Source organism: Genypterus blacodes, unplaced genomic scaffold (assembly GCF_046128005.1).
Source record: "Genypterus blacodes isolate CSIRO-AG114 ecotype Tasmania unplaced genomic scaffold, CSIRO-AGI_Gbla_v1 ptg000107l_1, whole genome shotgun sequence".
Taxonomy (NCBI): domain Eukaryota; kingdom Metazoa; phylum Chordata; class Actinopteri; order Ophidiiformes; family Ophidiidae; genus Genypterus; species Genypterus blacodes.
Genome location: NW_027466911.1, coordinates 2,673,818 through 2,692,046, shown reverse-complemented (window position 1 = coordinate 2,692,046; position 18,229 = coordinate 2,673,818). Strand labels below are relative to the sequence as shown.

The 18,229-nt window shown below is 45.5% G+C and overlaps 1 protein-coding gene across 3 annotated transcripts in view; it reads left to right on the top strand.

Annotated features, from left to right (window-relative positions):
• The window catches only part of LOC143008777 (mannosyl-oligosaccharide 1,2-alpha-mannosidase IC-like), a 72,192-nt gene that overhangs the window by 27,068 nt on the left and 26,895 nt on the right, over positions 1 to 18,229 (top strand). For all 3 annotated transcript variants that reach the window (XM_076160678.1, XM_076160677.1, XM_076160679.1), the window contains exon 3: positions 5,061 to 5,141. In XM_076160678.1, the coding sequence (XP_076016793.1) occupies positions 5,061 to 5,141 (81 nt within the window). The remainder of the gene's footprint in view (positions 1 to 5,060; positions 5,142 to 18,229) is intronic.

The window sequence follows — 18,229 nt, the reverse complement described above, 5'->3', positions numbered from 1 at the left end:
AATCATGTTGAGCAATTAAAATGCTAATGGATTTGCATTATTATACATATTTTAAATACTGCCATACTAAACGCAGTATCCAGACGCTCATTGAAACGCTGTGATCTCCTTTGCCTGTAAGGACGTATGAATTATGGAAGGCACAGGAGAGATCTCGTCAAATCTGAGACGTGCTTCCATATTTGATGTTGACTTCTTTTCCACTGACACCGGAGAAGCTTGTTTGTGATTTAAAGCCCCGACACCTCAATGCAGTTCCGATCCCATACGTGCTGTCGTATAATCCTCCTCTTTAAGTTTCCTCATCCGCCTTTTACGGCTGTTTATAAGCGTTCCGAGAAGTAAAGGCCGGGGAGAAGCGATGTAGAGTTTTGTGTGTGTGCAGCAGCGGTGGCGAGAGCTTCTGCATTCTCTCCAGCAGCCTCGTGTTCACCGCTAATTAAGTGCTCAGGTTGAACACGGAGGAGAAAGAAGAGGAGAGCAGAAAACAGGGAAGAAGTGTTTCTACCTTCAACTTATTTATTTGTGATGTTCTTATGAGAGCAATTACAGCTGAAACCACTGAAAACGTGCTTCAATACATTTTGGGACAGTTTCCAAGGGACCTAAACATAAACACGACGCTTAAGTCTCAACTCGTATCAACCTTGATGGCAGTCAACCCACTGTAGTTAACCTGAGAGTAATGGGAGCAACGCATTGACAGGTTTCCCACAACATGAATATCACTTTTGTGCTTTTATTGAGATTAAAATTGCAGCGCTGAACAAGAACGTATTGACTGAACATGAAAATTAAATTATGGATTTCATATTTTTTGTCATTTTGTCAATACGTTATTGACGTTATGCTTAGAGGATATTACAATAATCCATTTTCCGACTGCAGGTAGATTAATTTGTCAAGTGGCACGGCTCTGATAGCTTTGGAAAGGTTTTTGCCTGTTTTCGACATAATTAATGACTATAACTGGAGGTAATACTTTCACATCTGTTACAGTTGATAACTTTTTTATTGAATTTGCTGAAATCCTCATTTAATCCTAATTGCGCTCCATAAATGGAATACTCAGAATCGGGGCAGGTGGAATCTGGGGGAACTGTACAAGGGGGGGTCACCAATTGCAACGATGCAGCGTCTCAGAACCTGAGTCGGTCCGGAGCGTCGCTCAGGAGCCGCTTGTGAAGTCGATACACAGCGTCAGGAGACGTGCGCGGTATAAGCCACTTATCCCTGCGCTCATTTAACTTCATCTCCTTTAAGTTCATTTATTCACATGAAAGCAACCTGTCAGCAAACTCGGTCGTTGTTGTTTTTTCATCTCTTTGTGACAGCGCTTACAATGCAAAGATTAAATTCACTCACATCAGTATTAATCTTATTAATCTAATAAGTTGTATTGCTTGGCAACCCCTCACAGAGCCTCAGGGTATTTTTTTGTTTTTTATTTCATTAAATGTAGATGCAGACTTGAATGGCTGCCCATTATGCACTGAAATACTACATTAGTTGTTCCTGAACAACAGAACAAATCTAAATACAAAAATCAACAAAATCCATTTTATTAAGAATTCTGCCTGGAGGCTCGTTTTACAGCTCGCTTTACTTGCTGGGAACGTCACACGGTGCGTTTGTATTAATGGTAACTTTTATACAAAGTGTGAGTGATTTATGGGGCCTGGATTTGGAAGTGAGAGTCTGTTTGGGTAAATCCTTTGTCAGCACTCTTTGTCCTCCCGCACTGTACCTCACGCCTGTCCTGCCGAGTGCCACCGTCGCCGGTGATAAATAGACACTCCATTCCTAATCACGGCCCTCTTAGTGCTATTACAGGACAGGCCGCTCGTTTCTGCCTTGGCAGGACAGCTCGGGTCTGCCGCCTCGGGAATGTATAACCCTCGTCTGCTGTCTGAAGGGATGGAAACGCTCAGCTTAGCTCTGTGATGCCTCTGCTGCTGCATCTCCACTGGCCTCACAGTGCACAATGGGGACGGTGTGTGTCAGAGAACAGTGAAATACACACGATCAAGCTTCAGTGTGTGTGTTAAGAGAGAGATGCAGTCCAGTTTTGATTATACTACACATATTTACTGGACTTTAACAGATTTCAATGTTCTTATTTTCATTTAAGCACCTATTTTGGAAGCTATGTTGTTGCTATAAAGCTACAGAAAGTCACGCAAGCCTTTGTGTTTCCCCGACGTGATGAGTTATGGAAACAGGACTGAAGTGCGGCAGGTAGCTCACAGTCTTATAGACTGCATATGCTGATATGCACACTGAGTGAAAACACGATTGTCCAGCTTTGAGCTTTTCTGGGCAGGGACAGGAGTTAAAGGGGGTTGTTGTCTTTCTGGACTTTTCGAGAAGTGCAGTTTACTCACATGCTCCCTGATGTATTACATCATACAAATGAGGGGGAAATAACAGAAATCACAATATGGCCCATTTAATGCTATATTACAAAATGGGCTAAAATGTAATATTCTTATGAGATGATATATATTGAGATAAGTGATTCCATTGAACAGATGCCAGTGACTTCCCTTTTCTATCTTTAGAGTGGAGGTAATTGCCCTCTCTGGCACCCAATTACAGTTTTCTTATCTTCTACACTTGAGATAGCAATTTCCCTCTCAATGGGTCTCTAAGTCAACGAATACAAGTCTGCTTCAACCTTCAACTAGCATTAGAGGCGGTAATTATGGTGACATATTGAGACGCATGCGGCGTGAGCACTTATTTTATATTTCATTTAGAAAGAGCGAGCAGACAGCATTTAATGTTGGTAAACAGAAAAAGCAGGCGGATCGGTTGTCTCATTACGCCATCAGCACAACGTGGGAATTATTGTTGATTTCTCTGAAGGTTTGGTGGCAGCAGCATGAGAGTAATTATATGAATCTTTCGGTTTCAAAAGCAAGTACAGTAACCATAGTATGAGTATAAATAAATATTCTGATTCTTTTGCATATTCACTGTACACCCTCAAGACCATCTAAGGCCTAAGTTCAATTCATATCGTCATAGAAGGGAAATGGACCGAAAAACTTTAAAATACTTTATATCTAGTTGCGCAACATAATCATGTAGTCTATACACTTATTAATAAAAAAACACAATAATTATCTAAACGTCTAATCAACATAATTAGACAGGATAATAATATAATAGTACAATTACTGTATATTGCTGTTCCAACACATACAGTATATATGTATATATGTATAGTCAATTTTATTTCTATTGCCCAATATCACTTACAATGTCTCAAAGGGCTTTACAGGTCCACAACATCAAGAAAATTCCTGGGAAACTGAGAAAACCTTAATGTATAAGGGAAAAAAGGAAGAAAACTCGGAAGATGCAATTCCAAGAGAGATTCCCCCTCCACGAATGGCTGGGTATGCAATAGGAACTTCCACTGGGATTATACTTAAGTATAATAGAGCATGATAAGCAGTAAACACAAACCGTCATGCAGTAGAAAACAAGACAAAAGAGAGACAGACAGAGAGAGAGAGATAGAATTATATAAACACAATACAGTGCAGTTCTATAAGTGAGCGTCTCTCTCCTGAGGCAGCAGATCATGCAGCTAGTTAGTGGAGCAGTCCAGGTATGCAGGTAAGATGATGATGTTGCAGCGGGGGCAGCTTGGCAATGGGGACGGTGGGAAGCTAGTGAGGGATGAGAAAATATATATACATACCATCTATACCAGCCATATGTGACAGTTGGTAAGTAGTAGACCACAGAATACAGTCACACTGTTCCACAGCTCTGTCTTTGCTGCACTGCAGACTGTTAAACAAACTCAAAATGTGAACAACTTAAGAAACAGTGAGAATTCTAACAAAGCCATAAATCCAAAAAATCCCACACATAAATGCTTGAATTATAAATTAAATGCTTTAAGATCAGTAATCCAAACTGATGTCGACGGCTGTTACGTGAACTACTTGTAAATTTGTGTCTGATGCTTTGATGCTGCTAATGCTGCTGTTAAACTGCATTTTGGAGAGACGAAATTACATTTGGTCATCTGGGCTCTGAGCTCAACCGAGCACAAACTGAGTTTTGAATTCAGAGAATGATGATTCAACTTCCGCGTGGCTGCCTTCAGGTTTATGCTATGTTGGAGGTTAGGGCCCTGACAAAGTGCACTGGATGTATGTTGGTGTAAGTGGTGGAGCAGTCACGACGTCTGGCTCATGCACCCCACTCGAGACGCAGGAAGAGAGATCAGACACAGAGGCCAAATCGGATCAGGTCCAAATTGTGTAAAGTCTGATTGGGACTGGGTCAGGTCCCGGGATACTGCTGGGGGGGTTTGGGTCTGTCTGCCAATATGTCTGATATACAAATGGATCCAAGTGAACTGCCTGTCAGCACTGATCACATATTCAGGCAATTGGAGGCACATCCTGCAGCTACCAGTCTCTCTCTCTATCTCGCTCTCACTCTCACGCTCTCTCTTTCTGTCCATCTGTCTTTCTTTGTCTCTCTCTCCCTCTCTTGGATTGCCTCTAATCATCCTCGAGTTGGATTCTGACTTCCCTCGTGGCTGTGGGAGTCTCTTTTGGTTATGAAGTTCATTTCATACCTCTGCTCTGCCTGAACTGGCTTGCACACATTCCTTAATTGAAGCCCAAACACCACTGATGGGGATATGGAGCTCGGTGGACACACTGACAATGTGTTAAGGTTAAATACCAAACTACTAACACCCGTTTCTACCTAGAGCTGCAGTTCTCTCTATGTTGCCTGAAACATCTCTATGAGGTGCAAATGATCACATCTGGAGGTGATGAATTTTGATCACGCACACGTTCCACAGAGACCTTACAGCTTACAGTGTGTGATGTGAAATATTTATCTTCAACATCTTATGCAGAACACATCCCAAAGGGCAATTATTCTTAATGGCTTTACCAGCGATCAATACATTTACAATCAGGAATATGAATGGACAAATTACACTGCGCTGCTCTGCGGCTGACCGAAGCCTCGACCCTCAGTACCGTGTCATAATTGGGTTCTCTCTCTTGCTTCAACAGAACGGCGAGGCGTCACTCTTTGAGGTGAACATCCGCTACGTGGGCGGGCTGCTGTCGGCGTACTACCTGACAGGAGAGGAGGTAAGATTAATAGATCTTTGTTACAGCTCTATTCTAGCGAGATGTGCTTCCTCTATCCCACCAAAAACCAGCGCTGGAGTTTGAGTGATGAATGGCTCGGCTCTGCGTGTGCGCGTCATTGCATTTGCGTGCGACTGTGTGTGTGTTATTATATCATCACGGTGCCAAATCTACTGAAGAATCTGCTGTGACCAAACTGGCACAGAAGCGTGCGTGCGTATTCACACAGCTTTCATATTAAGACCTGAGACTACCAGAGGGGAGGGGGCAGATCTCCCCGAGGTCCAGTGGTCCACATCAGCAGAGCGGAGGAGGTCAGTGAGGTAGAAGTGGGCTTAGTCATGGAGAGCTTTGCAAGTGATAAGGAGGAGTTTGGAACTGTGTGCGGTAGTGAGCCAGTTGAAGGTTTCAGAGACCAGCAGCGGAGCGATGAAGTCACGGACCTGGGAGAGGGTGAGCAGGCGTGCAGCAGGGTTGTGGGTAAACTTTTACAGCTTTTGGAGAACTTTGGATGAGGATGTGCCATAAAGGAGGATACTGCAGGAGGGTGGGTGTGAAGAGTGCTGAGAATGAGAGGAGAAAGGTGGAAGAAGGTGATATTTACTGTGCGGCATACGTGAAATCCAAAGGCTGTGGAGCACATTAGAGCTGTCAATACTCTGAACAACACTACACCTGTAATGTACTTGAAGAAGTGTGGGTTTCGTTGAGCTGCTCAGCGAGCGAAAACAAAGGCCAACCCTTGCTTCCAGGTGTAAAGCTGTGAAATTAAATGAGTGTGAAGCAGGGCGATGCTGAAAAAGGAAATGGGAATGTTCCGTAAACCTTGGCCGGATAAATAAAGGTTTACAAAACTGCCAGTGACACCACATGCTCCAGCTCTTTATCAATGTAGCGTAAATCGATGTCAAGGTCGGCATCCGGGGAGCGTAGGTGCTCTACAGTACCGCCGGGTCTCGGCACTGTGGAAGAGGCCCAAACCCGCGCAGGAGAGAAAATTAATGGAGAGCGGATCCAGTGACATACCAGCACTCCACTCGCTTTAATGGACATTGATTTGCATCGGGGGCGAAGCCGAGGCGCGAGAGAGCAGCATGAAATTGTCGAACGCCGCTGGATGACTGAAATATGAATATATCGCTGGAGCAGAATACATCGATGAATCCATTATTCTATATTTGCTTGCGATTAATGCTATGCAGCAAATGGTCTCCTGCTTGATTCATTGGTTCCATCGAAATTGCTATATACTGCATCAATAACGCCATTTTTAATGTGTGTGCGTGCGTGTGCGTGTGTGTGTGTGTGTGTGGCTAAATGTGTTGTGTGAGGGTGCATAGGGAATAGAGTTTATTACCCATAAAGCTGTTCTCTTATCCTGCTGTGTCACTTAAGGACATGCTGTTGTCTTTTTCACTGCCTTTTCAACCAACCCATTACACGTTTTACTAAGTTTTACTTCCTTTTTGACCTTTATTTTGAAATGGCAGCAGCACCATCCTCCCGCCTCTTTGGCCACCTCTCCGTGTTGCTTGGTCCGGACGGTCCGGCTCGTTATGGTCGCCCCCGTTCCCGCCTCTTTCCGCTTCTCAACCCTGCCGCTGTTTACAGGACGCCATCATTCTGCCCAGATGGAGCACGCCACGCCAATTTCCTGACAGACGTATCAATACTCTTTGCAGCGTCGCACTAATCCATCACTTGGCTCGGGCCCATGCTGTGCGCACACACACACTCCTGAAGGGTCCCTCAGAGTAAGATTTATTGCACCCTGATCTCTCTCCCCTCAATTCCCCCCATTAGGGTCTTTTCCTTGGAGTCTTCACTTCCATCCACATTATAAAACCAATAGATTGAGGGGCTGTTATTGCTGCAGAGACTTAAATCACCCAGGATACAGTGTGTAAGACTATTATGGCATTGTGAATCCAGTTTGACCAGAAGACATTTGGCACCTGGCGCTGCGGTGAACGATTGCAGGGAAGCAGGCGATGATTACGGCTCCTTGTGGGACGCAGCCTGCTGTAGAAGAAGTGCTCAGAGCCGGACTGGCAAAACTCCTGACCATTAATAACCTCCTGTTGTTGTGTTAGAGAGAGAGAGTGTGCGTGTGTGTGTGTGTGTGTGTGTGTGCGTGTGCGTGTGCGCGTGCGGGTGTGTGTGTGCTTCCTCGGCGCCTCAAGAAGCATCATGGGTAATCTTTATGGGAGCTCCTAGTTAGATGTCTTGTTTAAATGGATCTGGCCAGAGTGGCTCCTGGTCTGTTTGCCACCTTTTGCATCATCCACAATAACACACTCCTGCCTGGCAAAATGACTCAGACTGCTGTGGCAAATTGCAGGAGGTGCTGTGTGTTTGTGTGTTTGTGTGTGTGCGTGTGTGTCTCCATCAAAATGCTGTGATATGCAGAATGTGTGTGTTCCCATCGATCTTCCTCAATCTGGCCGCTAGATTGGTTTGACTCGAGGTTTTTTGTTTGCTGGTGTGTATGCATGCATCTGTGAGCTTGTGGTTTGTCTGTGTGTGTGTGTGTGTGTGTGTGTGTGTGTGTGTGTGTGTGTGTGTGTGTGTGTAGTTCATCAGCTCGTATTCTATGTACCTTCACCTCTACAGAAGAATGAGTGCTTGTATGTGAACTTCACCTCAATTTTTCTACTGCTAGTGTATATTTGCATCTGTGCACACAGCATGCCTGCATGTGGAGTCCTCTGTGTGTGTGTGTGTGTGTGTGTGTAGTGTGCAGTGTGCATGCATATGAATTAGCCTGGTGTAGAGACCTTGTTCTCTCAATCCCTTCCTTAGCAAGAACAGAGCACCATGAAGGCGAAACGGAGTGAATTCAATCAGGCTTGTGTGAAAATTGCCCTCGGGTCGAGCAGCAGCAGCAGGGGGGAGGGAGAGAGCGAGAGGGAGAGAGAAAAAGAGAGAGAGAGAGAGAGAGAGAGAGAGATGTGATGGTATGCTCATCAGCAAGAGGGAAGTGGAGAGAAAGTGAGATCGGGTGAGTTGGTGTGGAGAGAAGTGCGAATGCTTATCAGGGAGCGTGTGAGCGGACGGGGATGTGATACAAGGAGGCAGTGAGATTGCATGGGAGAGGCACAGGGGAGAGGGAGGGAGGGAGGGAGAGAGCGAGAGAGGGGGAGGGAGGGAGAGAGAGAACAGGAAGGTGTAAAAAGTGTTACAGTCAAGCTCAGTGTGGAAACGAAACTGATTCCCTTCCTCGGATCCTCCAGTGAGCTGCAGCGATTGTTGTGACCACACGTGGCAGAGGAACTCTTCCTGCACAAACCCATACAGAACATCTACAGAACCACAAATTCACTCTGACAAAGGTGCAGAAGTCCATTTTGTCATATCATATCTCTGCTAACTAACACGTTTGCAAATCACACACAAGAAGAGGTGAATGAAAAGGTTTTCTTTTGTTTAAATGGACATGCATCAAGACAAAGAATCCTTTGAGTCGGGCCTTGTGTCACAGGCGGAGACGTTAGACGTTAGCAGGGACGATTCCTGAAAACCTCTGTGCTGTATGAAGGCTCTGTGCCTCTTCAGTGCAACAAATCTCTGCTCGGTGCGGCGTCTCATTATGCAGGTCAATGCTAATGTGAGCCGTTAAAGTGGAAATGTTGAATTATGGGAGACGTGGTGATGTTTGACTCTTAAAGCTGTGTGACGGCTTTATGAGATGAGTGATGATGCCTCTTGTCAATAACGGTAGAAACTCAAATAACGCAGGACTCAGTAGATTTGTGGGCTCAGCCTGTGTTCTACCCCTTCGCCAATGTGGCTGTTTTGGCTGTTTTGCCTGTGGAAGATGCCCAGAGGCAGTTAAGACTGTAAGAGGAAAAAATAGGAGGTAAGAAGGCAGAAGGGAGAGGAGAGAGAACAAGGTGTCTGGGAAGGAGAGGAAACTCCGGCGAAGAGGGCCAAGAGGAAAACGATAGTGACAGCAGGAAGGTGAGAACGAGAGGAGAGAAGCTGGGACAGTTCATACCCCCCTTCCTCCCCCCCAGCGGCAGGCAGCAGGCAGGTGTTGATGAGGAGACGGCGGCACGTTTGCATGGCAATACGAGCCTCATTTGGCGCGGCGAAATCTCGTGGAAGCCAATAAAGGTCAAAGCGCTGAGGTGTGAACAGCTTACACAACTATTAATACCAAGCCGTGTGTGTCATGATAGTGGAAACGCTGCTGAGGATCTACACGGCCGCGATGCGACTCCTCCTGCCTCCTTATTCCTGCGTGTCCCTGTTAAAGCAGACAGCGATCTCGAGGCTACTGTGTAGGTAAACAAGTAAACATAAAATCCAGGTTTTCCTCACAATTTTGTCAATTTCTCCAATTATATGCCTCTATTTTGAGTCCGTACAACACACACCTGCTGTACTTCACTTGTGTTGTTGTCGATATCACACAGAGCCAATGTACAAAGTATGTTTTTAAGACACGAGGACAAGATGGTACACGTGCAGAACATCAACATTCTCCAACTGCGACACCCTTGACGTTGTTCACCACGAGCCCGAGTGAACGCTTTGAGATGACATCTTTGGTCGGTCTTTTTCAATTATGTCTTTCATTTAGCAAATTGGAAGGGATGACTTTGTTGCAGTCAGTCGTTCATGTTCTTTTCTTTTCCTCAATGATTGAGATCATCAAATCATTTTGTCCCCCAGACACCATCACAGTACGTTCACAGGTTTTGAACTGCAATCTCCAGTGTCTGATCTATAAATGAGGAATATCTGAAGTTTTTGGAGAAATGAGAGGATTTCATCTTCCACCAGACAATGACTAAATCTTTATGATACCCTTTATCACTTGAACCTTTGACCTGTTTCCTATCACAGCAACTTCTGGATGGTACCCTGGATGTTTGATTGTCGGTGCCTGTCTCCTGCACTTGTGTCTCACGCCTATCCCGGTGTCTCTCCCTTTATCCACCGCTGCATCGAGGAAATTCTATCAGCCTTCTCCGCCGTGACCTTGCGTTCCCGCCGGGAAGGGTTCGGTTTTGTCTCGGGGAGAAATACATGCCAGGGGATTTCTTACAGTACAGTATGTTATTGTATGAGGCGAGTCGGTTTGAATTAATCTTGCAGGGCCAGAGCTGATAATCATCGGCGTATACAGAGAGGATCCCTTTTTCTGGAAGCCTTTAGGGAGAGCAGGGACATATACGCTCCTGCCAAGCAAAGGCTATAGTTCCTCTCCTGACACCGCATCCCCCATCACAGGCACTGGCTCTTACATAAGACATGCTGAGAGGTAAAGAAGAAAAGGGCAAAGTGAAGTCTGTCTGAAGGGGCCGTATGAGCCGTATGTAAATGGAGTTGATGTATTGTGCCGACAGTGCTGTGCACGTCCGTACGGGGAGGACAAGGCTATAACTGAGTTTATAGGCCAGTTAAATTGCTTAAAATTGCATTTTCAGTGATGTACAGCGGCAGGGACCTGGATTCACTCTGAACCCTTTTTGATTCACCTTTAAGGCAAAGAGACGTTTTTGGTAGTTAAAGGTAACAATTTGTAGCAATTCAGTCTGAAGTGAAAGTGAAGTGACTTAAGTATTTTCTTGAGACTGCGGAGATTGGGGGGTGTGTGTGTGTGTGTGTGTGTGTATGTGTGTGTGTTTGTGTGGTATAGAAACACAAATACAGTGTGCCTACAGTGTAAAAGTATAATGTTAGTATGCTGAACGTACAACTAGTATACAGATGCTGATGTATCCGTGTAAGTCGAGCAGCAATACTGTAGTATAGTTACTTTGCGGTGATTCTCCTTCTCTGGAAACTGCAGCTCCAGTCCACCGTTGTTACAATTTGTGCTATGTTGTTATTGTGAGGTCTTCGCCTGGTTTCAGCCTCATTCTCTCCTCTCACTGTCTCACTTATTGATCCGTTCCAGCTCTAATGGGTGTTTATGAACTGGGCAGGAGAGCTCGGGAGTTCTTGCCTTTAATTGCAGCTCAATGTCAGGTCGCACTGACTTTGAATAATGTGAGGTAATCAAGCAATTGTCTGCTTTGCAAAAATGGAAGAACTGCAATCCATTTACACAAAGCCTCGGCTCACAATTCCACTGGATTACAGTTGTTTTAACTCTGAATTCAGGCAAGGTGAGCAGCAAATGCGTTGCTTGTTCCGTGCTCGTGTGTGTGTGTGTGTGTGTGTGTGTGTGTGTGTGTGTGTGTGTGTGTGTGTGTGAGCATGTGTGTGTGTGCGTGCACGTGTGTGTGTATGCTTTATCTGTTTGTCTACTTTTGCTGAAGAGCTGAGCTGACAATGGTTTTTGGAAGGCATTTCATTTCAGAGTGGATCATCATAATCGCAGAGTAACCTGCCGCGCTTTGTATTCTCCACCCGCAGGCTTAGCCATGAAAGCAAACCTCTCAATCCCAAACGCCCATTTCACTGTGTGTACCAGCACCTAATCCCATTGATGCACGGTTTAAAATAAGGCCGCCGCGCTCCACTTTTTACATCTCGCACTTTCATTACGGAATTAAACAGGCAGCGGATAACAACACCCCCATCCACCCTCAACACGCCGCGCATTACGGCTTTATTTATTCATGCGCAGGAGCGTTTACCATATTTAATATTTGTTTGAGTCTTGTTCAGTCAGCTAATAATAACTCACTGGCTGTCACTCAACAATAAGCGAGCTGTTTGCTTTGCAGGGCCGCAGCAAAGCCGAGCGTCTGGGCTCCCGTTTCTGCAGGTGGCTGAGTTTTGGACGCGTTTTCAGGCACAAATAGTCTTTTATCCTGGGAGAACCACACAGGAGCTTTTTCCTCAGTGTGTCTCTTTGCCCTTTGATATGTCGTCACCTCCTCCTCTCCACCAGGCCGTTGGTTTTCTTCCAGTGTAAACCTCTCAATTAGTGGTTTTAGCAGCACATAACATTCTTGCTGGAGTAATTGGACTTATCCTGGGAGAGAGCTTTGGCCCCGGCCCAAATGAGCACAAACCTCAATAGGAGCCCTGTGGAGAGGCGCCGGGGAACCTCTGCAGCTTTTTTCTGCCTTTATTCTGCAAGTCATGCCAGCCGGGTGGGTCGCAAACACAAAGTCCAAAACAAATGGACTCCAGCAGACCACCGGGCCGTCCGTAATGATGTCGACCTAGACCTCTCTCAGCATCAGGCCCTTTTTCCACTTAGGTTCTCATTTGAAAGGCTTCAGCGTTCCTCCGCCTGTCAGCAATCAAAGCAGAGACAGAAAACTGGAGGATAAACTAAAGCTTTTTAAATAAAATCCCCACACTGGGAATTTCTATTTCTGAGTGACAGTGTAGACAAATTAATATACGGTAAATAACATTCAAAGATTATTTTAATTGGCTGTCGTTTACTTACTTAACTTTCACATTCCAGATACGATGAATTCGATGCTCCAGTGTTGAGACCTTTGGCTCATCTCACACCAGTACATGAAGCGCCCCCTGGTGGTGACTTTGAAGACTTTGGGAATGTAAACAACTAAAAACTCAATGGGCCCTCTGTTATTGTGGCACATTCTTCCAAAAGAAAATGTGTTTCATTAACTAATGGGCACATTTTTAGTTGTTACTCTCTTTTAATTGGATTTGTTTGTCCTGGAAAATAACCACATTTGCCCCTTGTGACCTCATATTCTTCTGTTCTACATGGCTGTCATGACCGTGACCTTTGCTGGGATTCTCTCAAGAGTTGGTGGTTTGTTTTGTGACGTGCGTGTGTGTGTGTGCGTGTGTGTATGATGTCATCCACAGAGGTTACTGAAGAAGCGATAAAAAAGGCCAGGGTATTAACGGTGAAATGCATTGATCTGATGGCTTTTGGTTTCAATCATTGCCTTCCTGCTGGTTGAACTGTCGCTGCGGAGGAGAGAAACACTGATCATACTGATAATGATGATGATATCTGAATGGATTGAACCTTTCCGTTGCTTGTTTGTGTTTGATTTTTCCTGTTTTGGCAGAGGATCTTGTTTTCTGGGCTTTGCTCGTTGGAGTGAGTTGATGAATTGTGTCAGATGTTTGAAACGAGGCTGTGAAAAGAGCTGCACAGCAAATGTGACAGTGCATGAAGGTTTTGTCAGTGGTCTAACCTGTTGTTTTCTGAAGTTGAAAGAAAATGATTTTGTTTTTCAAGGTTTACAACACACGTCGCGTCTCACACTGCCGAGAATGTGTTTGGGATTCCGACTGCGTTGCCGTAACTGCTTTTCATTGGGAACAAGACCTCACAGAATTGGTTTGTGTGGCGCACGAGGAGCTGGGGGTGAAGTCGGCACTTTGACTTCTGTTTGTATACGAAGCAATAACTCCTCACCAAATATCAACGCCGCAGCACATTGAACACGATGTCTCGCACACCACAAACATCAACACGAGCGTCAGAGAGAAGCATGTGAGCCGAGAGGACAGCCAGCCAAGTCGGAGAACAAACAGGCCCGAGCACAACGACGACAACACTGACAGCAGCGTTGGTTCTTCAGTGTGAGCAATATGAGGAAGACGAGAAACCGTCCAAATCTGTTTTATAGAATCAAGCTTTTCAATTCCTCTACGTTAGTGAGTGTGTGTGTGTGTGTGTGTGTGTGTGTGTGTGTGTGTGTGTGTGTGTGTGTGTGTGTGTGTGTGTGTGAAGCTGCAGCGGGCATTAATTAAACACATAAAAGCAGCAAATTAATTGTAGGACAGGTTAGAGAGACGACTCGCAGTCATCAATTAACTGATAAATAATGAATGAATGAATCTCAGCCATGGGGGAGATCCAATTATTTATCATCCCGGCTTCCTCCCACCGGGGATCTTCATATCTGTGTAGCCGACCAATCAGGTGAATGATTGGTTTAACATCTTCACCAGGCGGCACTGAACCTTTAGCGTATGGAATTCTCAGACAGCAGCCGGCAAAAACACATTCCCACGATTAAAGCATTCGCAAACACACACACACACACACACTCACACACATTCCCAGAAGGAGGCGGTAATTGATCTGTTTCTTCATATTTAGTGTAATACAATTAGCTAATGGGCCGGCCTCTTAGCAGGCATGCGAGCAGAGATTTGGAAAGGCTCCCCTCGGAATGGATGATTGGGAAGGATGAACGGCTGACGGGGACGAGCCGGCCACTCCTCCCTCCTCCTTACCAGCAAATAGCCCCGGCCTGACTCAAATGTATCATTACGGCTGTAGTGTGTGTCCTTTCGCTGGCTGCGTGGGTAATGGAGCCCGGTGCCACTGCTTCTCAGGAATGTGTCAAGGCACCGATTTCAGATACACTGACTGTTTTCCAAAGGATGCAGCCACGACTTGGAAATTGACTTTGTCTTACTTTTTTCTCCCGTCCTCACCTTGGTCTTCTTGCTGCGTGTCCCGATCCAGCTGAATGCCCCCCACCCCTTCCCCAGGGCCTTCATTGGCTCTCATTTTGATCTCTCTGTGCAGCATTTAGCAATCACACGCACCACATATTAAATGAGCAGAGATCTAATTAACCAGGCAGGCCAGATTTGTGTCCCCCAAGCTTTATTTTTCCACCTTTCACGTCTTTACTACAACCTGTTTTCCTTTTATATGATGTGTTAAATCTCAGTTAATGGTCCCTGGTGGCTTGTATGAGTCATGACGTGTACCCACAGAAACTCTGCAGGCCGTCGCATTCTCACCTTGATATTCCATTAAACAAACGCCTCCTTCCAGGGTCTTAACAAAATACTCTCCCTCCTCGTCTCTTTTTTATCTACTAATATGAAACTCGTTTGTATTTCTCCCACCTAAGTAATCTGCTGTAGCGCTGCAGTCCATTGGGATGAAGGTGTGAGATGAAGGAATGGTGTTTCCCATTGCTGTTGGCCATGATTGATTGCTCGCAGCCACTTGGTATCATTAAAGCCAGGATTGTGTGGATGGATTCGTCCAGTCGACTTGATTCCCGGCACAAGATGCTTTTAATACTCACAATCCCACGGCACAGGCGCCGTCTCGGCGAGCGGGCGATGACCGATGGTCCCCCGCCGCTGTTGCTGGCATGCAGCTCGTGTAATGTGACTCATGATCACGGCCTGCAAAGCGGCTCACTCTGTAGCGCTGGGTGGGCCCATTCAAATCGTCGACCACGTTTAGTTACGGGAATAACAAAGACAGCCCCTCTGAAAATAGATCCCTCAAAACAACAACGACAGTACGATCCTGAATGTTTTAACAGTTGTGCTTGGCAAATCCATTTTCATTCACAAACACAAATTCTGTGCACTTCATCCTGCCTGCTTGTACAAAAGAATATACAATATACAATATCTTTGTGGTCATGCTGTGTTTTATTACATTAGTCCTGGAAACACTGCAGAGTACACATTCTTTTTGTATTTTCACATTTGTATTTGCCCACACACACACGCACACGCACACGCACACACAGATGCTGCTGCTCAAAATGTTACGCAAGTTGCACATACAGAGGTGGACTAGATTAAAAACAAAAGGCATGCAAATCACACCACTGCTTCAAATCGTCAACATGTACACACTGAGTCACTGTCAGAGGGGTTACTATGGTAACATTTGACACTGTGGCCATCACGTTTCATGTAATTGCCTAATATTTAAGCTATTTTAGAAGGTCTCACGTGTATCCAGCCTGTGTACTAAGCTGCTGTAGGGTTCATGTATTGACGTTGTTTTAATTGTGTTTCGAAGTTTCACTGCCGCTGCTATTTCGCTCAACGTCTTAATATTTCTCTTAATTGGTTCTCATGTAGAAACTACAGGTTTAATATTGAAATAACCCCCATTTGTCCTTTTTTACTAATTTACATTCATTCTTTCTCTCTGGTGAATCTCTCTCCTATTTCCCGCTGCAACCGTCTAATTTTCCCCATGTGGAATGTTCCTTTAATCCCGTTCCTTCAGGAGCCTCCCAGTATAACCAGTTTTCCTCAACTGGGAATTGTGACCCAGACATGAAAGCAAACCGCTTTAATGCTAGCGGCTCGGGGAAAAGCAGAGCATTCAGCAAACTTTGCAGACTTTCCCGAGCCAGCCTGGGGATTTGAGCCAGACACCAGATACTTTCAGGAAAGTGCTGCTCTGTGCACATGACATTCATATCAGGCTCAATTCTGCTTCCTTCCATCCGCTGTAATGTACAGGTGAAAATGAACGCTGACTTTACAAAAAGGATTTCTGCTCTCACGTTTGGTTGAGCTCCCCGGATAGTGAATTTGTCTCTTTGAATTGGTTAGGAATGGGATTACAGCCTGTTCTGACACCCTGCTTTTAAAGGGAAAAGAGGCTGATATATTGGTTAATATGCATGAAGGCTTAGGCCCAAGGTTCTGGGCGGATTCCCAAGTTGAGAGGTTGTGTAGCTCAAGTATTATTCCACTGAAAGCACAGAACCAGTCCTTTCTGGAAACTAGGGCAGCTGCCATCCCTGCAGAGAGGTATTTTATCACCGGGTGACAGTAGCCAGGTGGTAGATGTCATATTTAGTGGATACAAATATGGTAAGAAATGAATGGTAGCTCATTGTGGGAGGGCTCACATTGCTACTTACTACACACCAGCGCAAAGTCCACTCGTTCTTGTCCACACAACTCCAAGAAAAACAATTATTTGTGTCCTGTTGTTGCTTGAGAGAAGATTTTTCTTCTTTCATGGAGGAGCAGGTTCAATCCACCGTGCAGGTTGCACATGGCTTTTATTTCCAGCTGGTGTCAGTCCAATTAAGGCACCGGACTAATGCATCACACCATTAGGGAGAGACAGAGGGACTGCTGATCGCGGCTTCTCTGCCATTATGTGAAGTCGTAAAGATGCTCCCATTTCCCCATTCTGCACAGCCCACTACCTCCACCTCTACCCATCTGACCAAACTGCACTGTCTTTCAGCCTCTGGTTCGTAAAAAGCACACATAGACACATACACACATACACATGCACAGGGACTGCACTCGCCTCTTTCCATCACTCATCCTCTGCAAACACGCGCACACCCACACGGAGCAGTGCTAACGCGGTGCAGATTGCTGACGCGAATCTCCTAGCCTGCATGGCAGGTGTCAGTCAAATGTTCCCATTACGGTAGAAGTGGCTGAATCATGGCGGAGAACAGCTACCAGCTAAACATGGTCTCACGGTCTGACACTTTCAATCAGTGGATGAGCAAATTCTTCATCCTTGTTTTGGGGTACGGCATGGTGGGTTCTGTGCACCATCTGCTTTGGAGCTGTAATTGGTGTGTTTGTTTGTGCAGCTGTACGGAAGATGTTGTTGTGAGAGTCTGCATTTTCGTAATTACTGCAGCAAAGCATGATTCTGCTACTAATTAGCATAATGGTCACTGGCTATTCCCAAACGTACTTAGACAAGTAGCTCTGGGAAGAGCACATTACCTGATAAAAGCAGCAAAAAGTGAAGGGAAGTCAAGCCCTCTTTCCTCTCTCACTCTCTCTCTCTCCATCTCTCTCTGTCTCTCTCTCTTGCTCTCTCTGTCTGTCTGCCCATGGTCTCTATCTGTAGCCATGGCAACTTAGAAGGAAAAGCTTTTCGAGAGCTGAAAGAAAGAGCTCAAAAGAGAGGAGAAGAAGACGGCGTCCATCGCATGCGTCTGTCCGTTGGTCAGCCAGTGGCCAAGTCCTCTCTCTTGTCGTGACATTTACAAAACAGCGTCAGCCTGGGGGGGTGCAACTTCCCGCCCACCACCACAGAGACTCTGACTTTGAGACCCGGGCATTGATATTTTTGCTTCTGGCAAAGCAAGTAGACCCTCTTCTTCCTTTTAGCATCCCAGGAAATTCGGTGGTTGACGGTGAAAAGAAGCAGATAAAGTCCCCACGGGAGAAGCATGACGTTGCTATGGCTACATCCTTCTCAGGCCGAAATGGGACTTATCAGTAACAAAGACTGAAAGAGCTACAGGACAGTCCGACATCTATTTTTCATTGTAGCAGTTTTGAATGGCAAACATCCCAGACAAGAACAGACGCCCCCATGATTTAGTTGTTGGCAGAATTGTAAATGGGTTACATGTGTTAACGGGCAAAATCTGTCTGTCTGTTTGTTTTGCGTATGTGCTGATAAGTGATGAGGT